Source organism: Phalangium opilio, unplaced genomic scaffold (assembly GCF_054372755.1).
Source record: "Phalangium opilio isolate 3A_F unplaced genomic scaffold, DU_Popi_V2 ptg000013l_1, whole genome shotgun sequence".
NCBI lineage: Eukaryota > Metazoa > Arthropoda > Arachnida > Opiliones > Phalangiidae > Phalangium > Phalangium opilio.
Window position 1 is genome coordinate 3192284 of NW_028324148.1, and position 12691 is coordinate 3204974.

Genomic DNA, 12691 nt, shown 5'->3' on the forward strand with positions numbered 1-12691 from the left:
GATTTTTACCATTAGCTCTATGGCCAGTTTCATACTTCCCCCCCGAAGGGGGGTTATTATGAACTCCTGCTACAGCGTTTTTCCAGTATTTAGTCATAGCATAAGTTCGTAAGATATATTCCATAAGTTTGCCACCGGTTACTGAGAGCCTGTCATGAAGTGACGTAGGCGAAACGTCATATAATCTCGTAAAATGGTGCCTAGTGAGGCGCTGTCAAAGGCTTAGTACAGACAAAATAGGAAGATGGACTGCAAAACCGTGTGTAGTCAATTCTCGAGCCGTTCTAGAGCTACTTCTCAGTAAGTCTCTAGCATTACGAAGTGTAGGAAGTGTCATACTTATGGAATATATCTTATAAACCTATGTGATAATTTTTTAACAGCTTGAAATCAAAAATATTCTTCCTAAGCGGATGTCACTAATTTTGAAATTAAATATTAATTTTTTGCGATTTCAGCATCCTGGTTTTCAACTGACCGAACTCAGGAACCACAAAAATAACCAGACTATCTTACAGGGAGTGGCGGGCAGAGAGTATGAAATACTAAATATTTTATCTGACAAAATTGGTTTCAAGTAATTTCCGACCACTTGATTTTTGAAGTCCCGTATATATTTTTATTATACATGGCAAATTGATAAACAACAGATACAAGATCGTAAGTCCAGCCGAGTTAACGACGGGATTATGCCAACCAAGTGGAAGATGCACTGGTCTACTTGGAATGATCGTTCGACAAGTAAAACAGTCGTCAAAAAACAATTTTTTCCCTAGACGATTTGACTTTTTTTACAAGGAAGCTGACATAGCTATCTCACGAGTGACCCACACGAGAGAAAGATCGAAATACGTGGATTTCTCGTACCCTTACGCCATGGAAGAAGTCACTTTCGCCACAAAGGAACCGGACAAAGTTAAAGTCCCTTCTATCTTTTTCTTTACGGAGCCATTTCAAATCGAAGTAATTAATTCACCATTTCGTCATACCAGAAGGGGATAATAGAAGAAGAATGACATTCTGTATTCTATTAAAACTTTAGTTATGTAACATGATTCTTCCCAGGCTCACCCGTTTTGTTTGCTCTCGTGTTCATCAAACTTCAGATGGGCATCGCACCTTGTTAGGGTAAATTCTATAACTGTTTGGTATTAAACCCATCGCAATGAACCCACAAACCTTGTCTTGACGTGGGAAAGAAATCCACATTGGTGATTTGGCAAATACTTAAGCGCTAAAAGAGTAACGATGAGGGAACTATTTATCGCGTATGTGATTCGGTTCAGTTACATTGCTCAAATGTTCTGATGTTGGGAAGAATCATGTTACAATTGCCCCTCTTTGTGCTTCTTTTATCTGGAAGAGCAGTATTATAAACTTCAGGTGAATAGGCGGAATTACGTATGTACCTCCAGCTTAAGCTAGTGTAAGGCGACCCTTTCCCATAAAAAAACACGGTTTGCGGGGCAAAATTTGATTTCATCCAATCAGAGAGAGGCAAGTTTTAGAGAGAAATTTTCTTACATGCGCCACCACACGGTCCTAAAGCTAACTAAAATCGTTCAGCCTGGACAGACGAACAGAAAATAGTTTCGGGGAAATGTATTCACCCGCAACTTCCTGCCAAAACGCGATTCTGGGAAGGTGCGAAAAAAAACCATAACTCGACGCCTCGCGAAACTTCCTTCGATGCGTACTTTCCCCATTTACTTAACTGGTAAAAGGGGTTCAATCATATACTAGTTTCTTTTGTGATTGGATCTCCTTTACAAAACTGACTCCCACCCAGCACTCGAATAAATATTTCGAAACTGTTTCCATAGATTTGGATTGCCATTGTTGCCGTCTTGGTCCTCGTAATTTTAATAATGAAATTTATCGACCATTGTTCATTGTATGTACCTTGTGACTTTGACGTGAAGACCTTAATTACCATAATACTAAGACAAGGTGGGTGAGGGCACTCCTTATAAGTTACGCTTCTTATAAGTAGAGCTCGGCATTTTCGATCAATTATCCACAAATTGGTGGATAACCGATTATTTATAAACAAATTTGTGAATATAACACTATACGATTTAACATGTAAGTTTTGTGATATGTTTCGAGTATGGATAAAGATAAAATAACGTGGATAATTGATAGATAATGCCGAGCTCTACTGATAAGAGTTATAAAAATCCTTTTACACAGGCGTTTCGACTGAAATATTTACTCGGAAAGCTTTGAATTTGATTGCTCTTACAACTTTAATAATTATCAGTGGTTGTACGGCAAAAATCTACGAATGCATGATCACGTCATCGACAAGTATTTGGTCCGCCTCAAAACCAATTGATGACCTTGAAGACATGGTTGATGCCATACAAAGCCGCCAGTTTATAGTCAGAGCTCGCGAAGGAAGCTCGTACTATGTGTACTTACTAGTAGGCTTTCATTCCTTCTATGGTTTCGCCTTGAAGGAGAGAGGTATGGAGTGGAAACCCCTATGCCTATAACCTTCCCCCTATATCCCCACCTACGGATCGGCACCGAAATCCTACCAGCATCCTTAGCGTTTAGGTAGGGTCGTACAGTACGGAATCGTAAAGAACGCCCCCTCTGTCTTAAAAATATAAACTAGTTCTGATACTAATACATCGGCGCTATGCGGCAGCACTTACAATCGACTACCGAAGGGTAGAGGGGCGTGAGCAAGGTACACCGGGAGTTTTAGTGTCTGACGTAGGTTGCCCATCATTTTCTCCACTCCATCTTACCTCATTTCTCACTGCGGACGCTGAAAGAGATGTCAGACAAGCTGAAATTTTTAAATGTAGGAGTCACGTACTGGACATATGAAGATTTTAGCCGAGTCTTTGAAAAAGAATCCTTTTCGAGGACATCCGTACAATAAGGAATCATTTTCAGATATCTTAAAAAACAAAATCACCGTAGTTGGACCCAAAATCGAAATGCAAGCCATTGCACTAAGTTCAAATTTTTCCTTAACCATGTTCCATTTCTCGCGAAAATATTTATTCCTGGATCCAATATGCGTCGTTTTCCAAAAGAAATTCCAGTGCAAAACTCTTTTTAATCGCTGGTAAGTTACATTGTGTCATCCTTTGTGTTTTCATTCTTAACACTTAAACTATACATCAATATAGGTTAACTATTTTCATGACCTCGGGTCTATTATCGAGATGGGAAGTTCAAGATTTAGAAATGTCTGCTCTAGCCGCGTCCAAAGAATATTCTCGTCCAGATTCAGTCGGTTACATTGTGTTTTCTGATCTCTACTTCATTTTTTGTGGACTCGTTGTTGGATGGATTCTCGCTATCTTTGTGTGGATATCCGAAATTTTTGCGTCGAACTGCAAACTTTGGTGCCGCAATGAAAAAAATCAACACCGTAATCGAGAAAAACAATACGCAACAGAAAAAATTGCGTCGGTGCAGGAAAGGTAAATTGATCAAGAGCAAAAATCACTTTGCCATACTCCGTGTGGTTTGAAATGTGCTAGGGTTACACAGCACATATATAAAGTTACGAAGAGTGCCACACCCACATAAAATTGAGAAATGCTAGCCTAATTCAATACTGTCTGGATACAGTGACCACGACGCTATAAGGTTTCATTTCTAGTTTAGCATACATTTTTTTTTTACTTTTCGTATTAAACAGTGAAACCGCGAAGATATTATGTATTTAGCCTACCTATTCTTTACCCAAGTTGTCGCAATTGATAGCTACAATAGTTTAAAGGGCTACACTCTTTCTCTCTTGAACATGGCAGTTTATGATTAGCCATGGTTACATATAAAAGAATCGCAACACTGTATAGGAAACCGGGTTTGCTATAGTCTTGTGTATACATGGATATGTACACAAAATCTGGGTCTGAAGTAGTAAAACTGGTGGAAGTCAGGAACAATGTAAACTCATTCGGGACTATATCAACCAATGGCGAAATTCTTCATTTCCAGGACGAGTTTAAAAAATGATTCTACACTTCTACAAACACTTATAAGATACGGTTCACAATTCCTTTTAGAACCCCAGGCCCAACTTTATACTGAACTTCAAAACCATCCTCGTACCACAATTTTTGAGCTATCATTTTACTAGTCCCCTTATCGATTGAATTATCCGTGGAATCACTTGCACTGCCTATTTGCGTGCATCGTACGGCCCGACTAAATAACTGGGTAGCAGCGCATAACTCAGTTGGTTAATACATAACCACGAGGTGAAAATATCATGGTCTTGTAGGATTATAACTTGCGCAAATTGAGTTAATTTAATTGTATTTAATAATAAAGAGCTGTTATTTCCGTGTGAATATTAATCGTAATCAGAGGTCCAGTAACTCAGCCTCGACAGTTTGAGACTATACCTCGCCTGTTTGGCTTAATCTACACTTAGAAATGAAATTTTATTGAAAGTCCTACACTGTAAGGGACTGTTCACAAATTGTGTACTGCAAAAAACAGCAATTTTTTACTATCTCTCTCCCACCTCCATGTAAAGAAAAGAAATATTCGAGTAAACCCCAAACCCCATGAAACAGTCTAAACAAAATAAATTAGCATCCCACTTGACCGAATTGCTGCGTGACGCAAATATCTACGGAGAATAGACATCTGCTTGAACAAACATTCAAGCAAAAGCGGCGCCTATGAAAGCTTAAAGCTTCAGCCCAAGCGCGATTGAAAACGGCTAAATGTTTTGCTTTTTGCTGTGATTTTTCAAGCTAAAGCCTGCATTTTTGATCAAGAAAGCTTGATTGAAAACGGGCCTTACCTCTGGGGCAAAAATCTTTCTGCAGAACGCGATTGAAACAGCATTCGGTCGGACCAAAGAGGGGAGTAGGAACCTTGGTTCTAGTGTTCTCTCTCTGAAAGTTTTCATCTAAACTTTCAGTGTGCGCGCTCATCTTTCTCTGCTCTCTTAATGGCTGAAAAACCGTGAACCTAATATTAGGAAGAAAATTTAACAAGAAAAAGAGGAGCAAAAACTCCTTAAATTCCTTGCCAGAGCTGCTAGCTTCAACCCCCCCCCCCCTCGTTATAGTCTCTTTGGTCGGACAGAATCGGTGTTCTATTTCTTACAAAGAGAGCGACGTCAGTCAAGATCAGGGAGGAGAGACTTGAGAGGGAGTGTTGATCTAATGCTAAAAAACCATCATAAAAATGGTAAGGGAGGACAAAACTGAGGGTAGGAATTTCTATCTCCGTTCCACGATTTTAGCTTAAGCCGCAGGCACGAGTGACAACACTTCTTATAGTTCATAATAGCCCCCCTTCGGAGGGGGGAAGTATGAAACTGGCCATAGAGCTAATGGTAATTATCGCGAACAACAAGATTCTGTCGTTGCGCATAGAAAGGATTAGCCTGTTTATGGACATACAACCTTACAGTATATCGTAGTGGTATCTATGCTCCTTGGTTTTCGTTCCAAAACTTCCGTTGGCTGGGATCTCCGTCGAAAATAAAAATGGCGATATGGTGAACGTAGAAAAACGTTGCAATTCTTATATTAAAGATACTGCGAATAAATTTGTCCAAACCGTTTAAATTTAACCACGGAATTCTCACTCACACATATCACAACAAAACATTATTGACGATCGTTTAAATGTTTTGTAGAAAACTAGAAAGTAGAAACCCCGACTAAAAGCCAACTTCTAAGCTAAGAATTAATTTACACCATTCCGACAGAAGCAGACGTGAGTCATTTTCGCTCCCAAAATCACAAGATAAAAATAGTGCTAAACCGGAAGTGTGTAAGTTAATGCGCGTGGGCGCTAAAAAATGGGGTAACTATTTCTTTGGGAGTTAAGAGGTGTGTGAATTCGCTGAGCTTTACGGCGAAACTTTGTTGTTACGGGCTTTTTAACCAGTTTCGTACTTCGGGTTATTATTATGAACTCCTGGTCTTACCTAACACTATGTTTATTTCGTTAGTGAAAAACTGGTTCAGTTGGTATTGGTTCCTTTAATTAAGCTATACTACATTTTTCTCTGGTTTAAACGCAGATTTAGACCTAGATAGATTCAAAAGAAATTTATTTCATGGGCCTCCTTAAATTGTGTTATTGGACTGGACGAAAAGAATAATGTTTTGTTAACAATTAACTTACTGGAATACACTGTAAAAAAATGTGGCGGAAACGGTCCTTTAAAGGTATACCATATAAGGTATTAATTTGCACCCTTCATATAGGGTATTAATGTGCACCCCTAGATAAGGGGCGTTTTTTAATACCATTGGGTAATTTTTCGCGCCTTAATAGGTACATATTAGTAACATAGTATTTGTCTTTGAAACAAGAGAAGGGAATAAATACGTACCCTTCTAGAGTGATTGGGGTATTAATAAACCCCATATATGGTGCTTTTCCGGACAACAACAATGTACCACAATTTTTGAGCTATCATTTTACCAGTCCCCTTATCGATTGAATTATCCGTGGAATCACTTGCACTGCCTATTTGCGTGCATCGTACGGCCCGACTAAATAACTGGGTAGCAGCGCATAACTCAGTTGGTTATTACATAACCACGAGGTGAAAATATCATGGTCTTGTAGGATTATAACTTGCGCAAATTGAGTTAATTTAATTGTAATTAATAATAAAGAGCTGTTATTTCCGTGTGAATATTAATCGTAATCAGAGGTCCAGTAACTCAGCCTCGACAGTTTGAGACTATACCTCGCCTGTTTGGCTTAATCTACACTTAGAAATGAAATTTTATTGAAAGTCCTACACTGTAAGGGTCTGTTCACAAATTGTGTACTGCAAAAAACAGCAATTTTTTACTATCTCTCTCCCACCTCCATGTAAAGAAAAGAAATATTCGAGTAAACCCCAAACCTCGTGAAACAGTCTAAACAAAATAAATTAGCATCCCACTTGACCGAATTGCTGCGTGACGCAAATATCTACGGAGGATAGACATCTGCTTGAACAAACATTCAAGCAAAAGCGGCGCCTATGAAAGCTTAAAGCTTCAGCCCAAGCGCGATTGAGAACGGCTAAATGTTTTGCTTTTTGCTGTGATTTTTCAAGCAAAAGCCTGCATTTTTGATCAAAAAAAGCTTGATTGAAAACGGGCCTTACCTCTGGGGCAAAAATCTTTCTGCAGAACGCGATTGAAACAGCATTCGGTCGGACCAAAGAGGGGAGTAGGAACCTTGGTTCTAGTGTTCTCTCTCTGAAAGTTTTCATCTAAACTTTCAGTGTGCGCGCTCATCTTTCTCTGCTCTCTTAATGGCTGAAAAACGATGAACCTAATATTAGGAAGAAAATTTAACAAGAAAAAGAGGAGCGAAAACTCCTTAAATTCCTTGCCAGAGCTGCTAACTTCAACCCCCCCCTCGTTATAGTCTCTTTGGTCGGACAGAATCGGTGTTCTATTTCTTACAAAGAGAGCGACGTCAGTCAAGATCAGGGAGGAGAGACTTGAGAGGGAGTGTTGATCTAATGCTAAAAAACCATCATAAAAATGGTAAGGGAGGACAAAACTGAGGGTAGGAATTTCTATCTCCGTTCCACGATTTTAGCTTAAGCCGCAGGCACGAGTGACAACACTTCTTATAGTTCATAATAGCCCCCCTTCGGAGGGGGGAAGTATGAAACTGGCCATAGAGCTAATGGTAATTATCGCGAACAACAAGATTCTGTCGTTGCGCATAGAAAGGATTAGCCTGTTTATGGACATACAACCTTACAGTATATCGTAGTGGTATCTATGCTCCTTGGTTTTCGTTCCAAAACTTCCGTTGGCTGGGATCTCCGTCGAAAATAAAAATGGCGATATGGTGAACGTAGAAAAACGTTGCAATTCTTATATTAAAGATACTGCGAATAAATTTGTCCAAACCGTTTAAATTTAACCACGGAATTATCACTCACACATATCACAACAAAACATTATTGACGATCGTTTAAATGTTTTGTAGAAAACTAGAAAGTAGAAACCCCGACTAAAAGCCAACTTCTAAGCTAAGAATTAATTTACACCATTCCGACAGAAGCAGACGTGAGTCATTTTCGCTCCCAAAATCACAAGATAAAAATAGTGCTAAACCGGAAGTGTGTAAGTTAATGCGCGTGGGCGCTAAAAAATGGGGTAACTATTTCTTTGGGAGTTAAGAGGTGTGTGAATTCGCTGAGCTTTACGGCGAAACTTTGTTGTTACGGGCTTTTTAACCAGTTTCGTACTTCGGGTTATTAATATGAACTCCTGGTCTTACCTAACACTATGTTTATTTCGTTAGTGAAAAACTGGTTCAGTTGGTATTGGTTCCTTTAATTAAGCTATACTACATTTTTCTCTGGTTTAAACGCAGATTTAGACCTAGATAGATTCAAAAGAAATTTATTTCATGGGCCTCCTTAAATTGTGTTATTGGACTGGACGAAAAGAATAATGTTTTGTTAACAATTAACTTACTGGAATACACTGTAAAAAAATGTGGCGGAAACGGTCCTTTAAAGGTATACCATATAAGGTATTAATTTGCACCCTTCATATAGGGTATTAATGTGCACCCCTAGATAAGGGGCGTTTTTTAATACCATTGGGTAATTTTTCGCGCCTTAATAGGTACATATTAGTAACATAGTATTTGTCTTTGAAACAAGAGAAGGGAATAAATACGTACCCTTCTAGAGTGATTGGGGTATTAATAGACCCCATATATGGTGCTTTTCCGGACAACAACAATTTGAATTAGGGGTGCGAAAAAGCGCCCTATCACCATTTAGGGGTGCATTTTATGATAATTAAAGGGGTTGAAATAATAGCCATGAGGTATCTATTGTGATAATTCTTCAAAAGAACTTCAGTGTGTAGTACTGTAGTTAACTTTATCGGGGATAAATAAGATTCGGACTAAAATACTTTAACACTTTAACTTATTTTTAAATTGTTTATACTTCATTAATAAAAATTAAATTATAACTTTGCTACTTTAAAGCCTATAAATTAATTTCACATTACATTATAATTATTAGAACATTAATCTTAAACATGATAATCTAAATATTTAGTACTATGAAAAACTAAACACTTACCAGAAATAATTACTTAAGAAACCAGATATTAAACAAGTTGGGAAACCAAAATAAACCTCTCCGAGCCGAGACGAATTTACTTTCTAAACACTGGTCCACCAGCCAATGAGAAAAACCGGAAATACATAGTTCAAATTGGCGAAATATTGCCAAGGTCTTTAGCAAAGGCTTAAGCGTTTAACAATTTCCTTTGTATCCTCAATAATTCTAATGAGGACCTAAAATGTATCACTGAAGGGTGTATTTAACTTTCGGCTCACTCTGAACCGTTAACACCTCCTATAGGAGAAGGCGAAACCAGGTCATTTCTAGTTTAAATCTAGGGTATCTTATTTCACACACCCAATCGTTACAACACTTGTAGATAGCTGAAGAATTAACATCCACATTATCTAATGAATATTAAAAATGCGTTTACAATATATATAAATGTAGTAAAGCTGAATTAAAAAGTAAACACCAATTTTGAAATGTTAATATCAAAAGATGTTCTTGGAATATTAAGATGAAACAGAGCTTTATAGCTACACAACTACTTAAAGAATCGTAATGCCGAAAAATATTTAAAATATTTCCATTTAATATTCTGCAAAAAGGAAACGTTATCGTTTTGTAAGAGATCTTATCATCCTACTCGCTTTATATTAACTTTGATATGCGTGTAGTGTTTCGATTCGGATGCAATATTCATTACTCGTTCTATAGAAACTCTCACTTGTGTCATTACATAGAAATAAGTTTATCTTAAATAATTAATTAAATATAAATGATATTAATTATTTTAATCGCCAGTAAATAACTTTAAAAATAGTTAAATCGTTTAAAATAAAGTTGTTCCTATTATCTTTCGAAACTTTGCTAATATTGACGTTTAAAGTGAAGGGTACCCCTCTTGCCCGCTTTCTTCAAATTTTGGGGTATATATACGATTCGTTTCCATTATAATAATAGATAAAAACGCATTCGCGTGAACCGATGGTGGAAGCCCTGCCATTGGGAGGCTAGACGTTTCTCGTAACCCTAGCCGATCGCCGCGTATATCTTAAAACCAAACGATAACGATGGAGAAGTAGCCGGAATGGACGAAGACCTGAAGATGGTGGTGCATAGAAGCTGGTGTCAATGTGGGATTGACGAAGAACAGAAGATGGTGGTGCATAGAAGCTGGTGTCAATGTGGGATTGACGAAGAACAGAAAATGGTGGTGCATAGAAGCTGGTGTCAATGTGGGATTGACGAAGAACAGAAGATGGTGGTGCTTACGAGCCAGCAACTACAGACTAGTGTCTATGTGGGATGGAAAAAGACTAGCAGATTGTAGTCCTTAGAAGCCAGTTAGTAAAGACTGGTGTTGGTAGATGAATGGCCAAATTTCCGTGAACCGCGAACGCGTTCCGGAAATCGGGTATTTGTTTGCTCCGATTTGTAAACTGCGAACGCGGTCACGTGGGGTCTGACAGACAGACACACACACAGACAGACAGACACGGCCGGTGTAATACCTCTCCGTGACGTCATCGTCACTCGGAGAGGTAAAAACGAATGATATCTCACCCATATATAAATATTTAATTAATTTATACCATAATTAATCTTCTCTAGTCAAATCAAAAACAAAGATTTTAACAATATTTTTAGAAAAAAAAATATTTTATTAAAGAAAGATGACTTCGTTTTCACCACAGAAACAGATATTATAAACCGCTTGATTAGTTGGTCAACTTTTTTGACTTAATAAAAATTATTCAGTTGAAGCCATTACGATTAATATAAACCCTCCAATGAAAATTATATAGAACTGATTTAGAATTATCTTTAATATCAAACTGCCGTTTTTAAACATTTTCAAACTCACATTTAAATTTAATCCTTTCCTGTTACAACACTGTAGTACATTACACAACAAGAATCCCTTTTAAAGGCATTATGTTATGACTGCTATTTACTGTACCTTTTGTAAGAATTCCATGAAATTTTATCAGGTTCATACTGACCTGGACATGTCAGGGAAATAGATTTTTGACTAAATAATGAGGGAAATTTTCAGTAAAATCCATGCAACTTCGTGAGGCTAGAAGATTACCCTACTAAAAAAAAATCCTGAAACTTATACTCAAAAAAATAACTTGTGGAGTTATTAGGCGGCCTTTAAATGCCAGAGAAATATAAGGGGGAAAACTTGGATTTGTCAGGGAAAAGGGACTCCAAAAGTCTTATACTTACAACTTACCTAAAACTTTATCATTTTTGACCAAATGCCATAATTTTTATAATTCACATCTTACGCGGAAAATACCTAAATTCAGACCAACCTGGGTTTTAGCAGTTTCAAAACTTCACATCACTTAAGTTGTAATTCATGAACTAATCCATCAGTAACGATTTTTTGTAATGCTAAGTGTAAACAGAAAAGCTTGCTTTCTGATGGCTGAAAATAGAGAATAAATTAAAATTAACTACAGTTAATTAAGGCTTGCCTTACTTTAAAGGATGAGATCAGTTAGTCAGAACTTCAGTTTTAATGGCTACTGATTCAAACAAGTCTGAAATAGGAAACATTTTTTAAAATTCACACAGTTTATATTAATGTATTACACCAAAAGTAATATAAGAAACCTCCCTACCGTAGGGAGGTTTATTATATTACTTCTGATTACACATAATTATTACCTTGGTTCGACTTGTTAGCGTAACTAATTTTCAAATGGACGTAGTCGCTTAAATGAGAGTTGCTAAGCCTAGTTTGAAATTTTTAGGGTTAAAAAAATATGGCACGCGACGCGCGCGAATTTATTTCACGATGACGCGTGCGCACGTGACGATCAAGTAAAAATTCCTTTTGAGGTATAAATAAACACCCTCCTCAAGCCAAAATATTTACAAATGGTACAAAAACACACCAACAAAGAACCCTGAGGCTTGTTTTTGGCATCCCATAGGGTTAGAACAAACACCTTAAGGTGTTTTTTTAATGAAAATACCTTTAAGGGTACACCACATCAAAATCCAATTTTTTTACAGTGTATTCTGGAATATACTGCAATATTCAGGAATATACTCGAATAAACCTGAAAAAGCTTCAATTTCAGACAAAATTTAGATGCATTTCAGAGAGCACTGCAGAACATTTTAGAAGTTTTGCAGAAAAAAAACCGCCGCTGGAAAACTCAGTACAGCAAATATGCATACAAAATTTAGCTACTATACAGGGTGTTTTTTGAAAAGTCTGGCTAAATTTTGGTAGCGTGTTCTTGGAGTCATTCCAAATGAAAAATTCCAAAGAACCATATACCTAAATTACGCCATTTCAGAGTTATGAGCTTTCAAAAGTAGCCCCAAAATCAACAAAATTGTGGTGTAATTACTCAAATGCTGAGTACTCGGATATGCATCTGATGTATGGACGGGCTCATGGGAATTCGCGGGAAGCTAGGCGCTTGTACCATGAGATGTTCCCTCGACGAGAGCTACCAAATCGCCAAACATTCACGGCTGTTGCCAGACGCTTAAGGGAAACCGGCAAATTACAACCCGCCGGACTCCAAGCACGAGACGTTCCCGACGTCATCGAGAACAAGTACTTAATATTATCGAGAACGATCCTTCAACCAGCACCAAGAGGGT

General features: G+C 37.7%; 2 protein-coding genes across 2 annotated transcripts; both read left to right on the plus strand.

Annotated features, from left to right (window-relative positions):
* Positions 1–379: 379 nt before the first annotated feature.
* On the plus strand, positions 380–2693 carry LOC149707808 (glutamate receptor 1-like). The gene is made up of 6 exons (XM_089863807.1): positions 380–577; positions 651–741; positions 799–963; positions 1824–1950; positions 2194–2407; positions 2624–2693. Exons 1-6 carry the CDS (start codon positions 414–416, stop codon positions 2691–2693), a joined length of 831 nt encoding a protein of 276 aa, XP_089719933.1. The 5' UTR covers positions 380–413.
* LOC149707809 (uncharacterized) lies at positions 2589–3572 on the plus strand. The gene is made up of 2 exons (XM_089862313.1): positions 2589–3085; positions 3150–3572. The coding sequence occupies exons 1-2, from the start codon at positions 2838–2840 to the stop codon at positions 3448–3450; spliced, it is 549 nt and encodes a 182-aa protein (XP_089718439.1). The 5' UTR covers positions 2589–2837; the 3' UTR covers positions 3451–3572.
* Positions 3573–12691: the final 9119 nt, after the last annotated feature.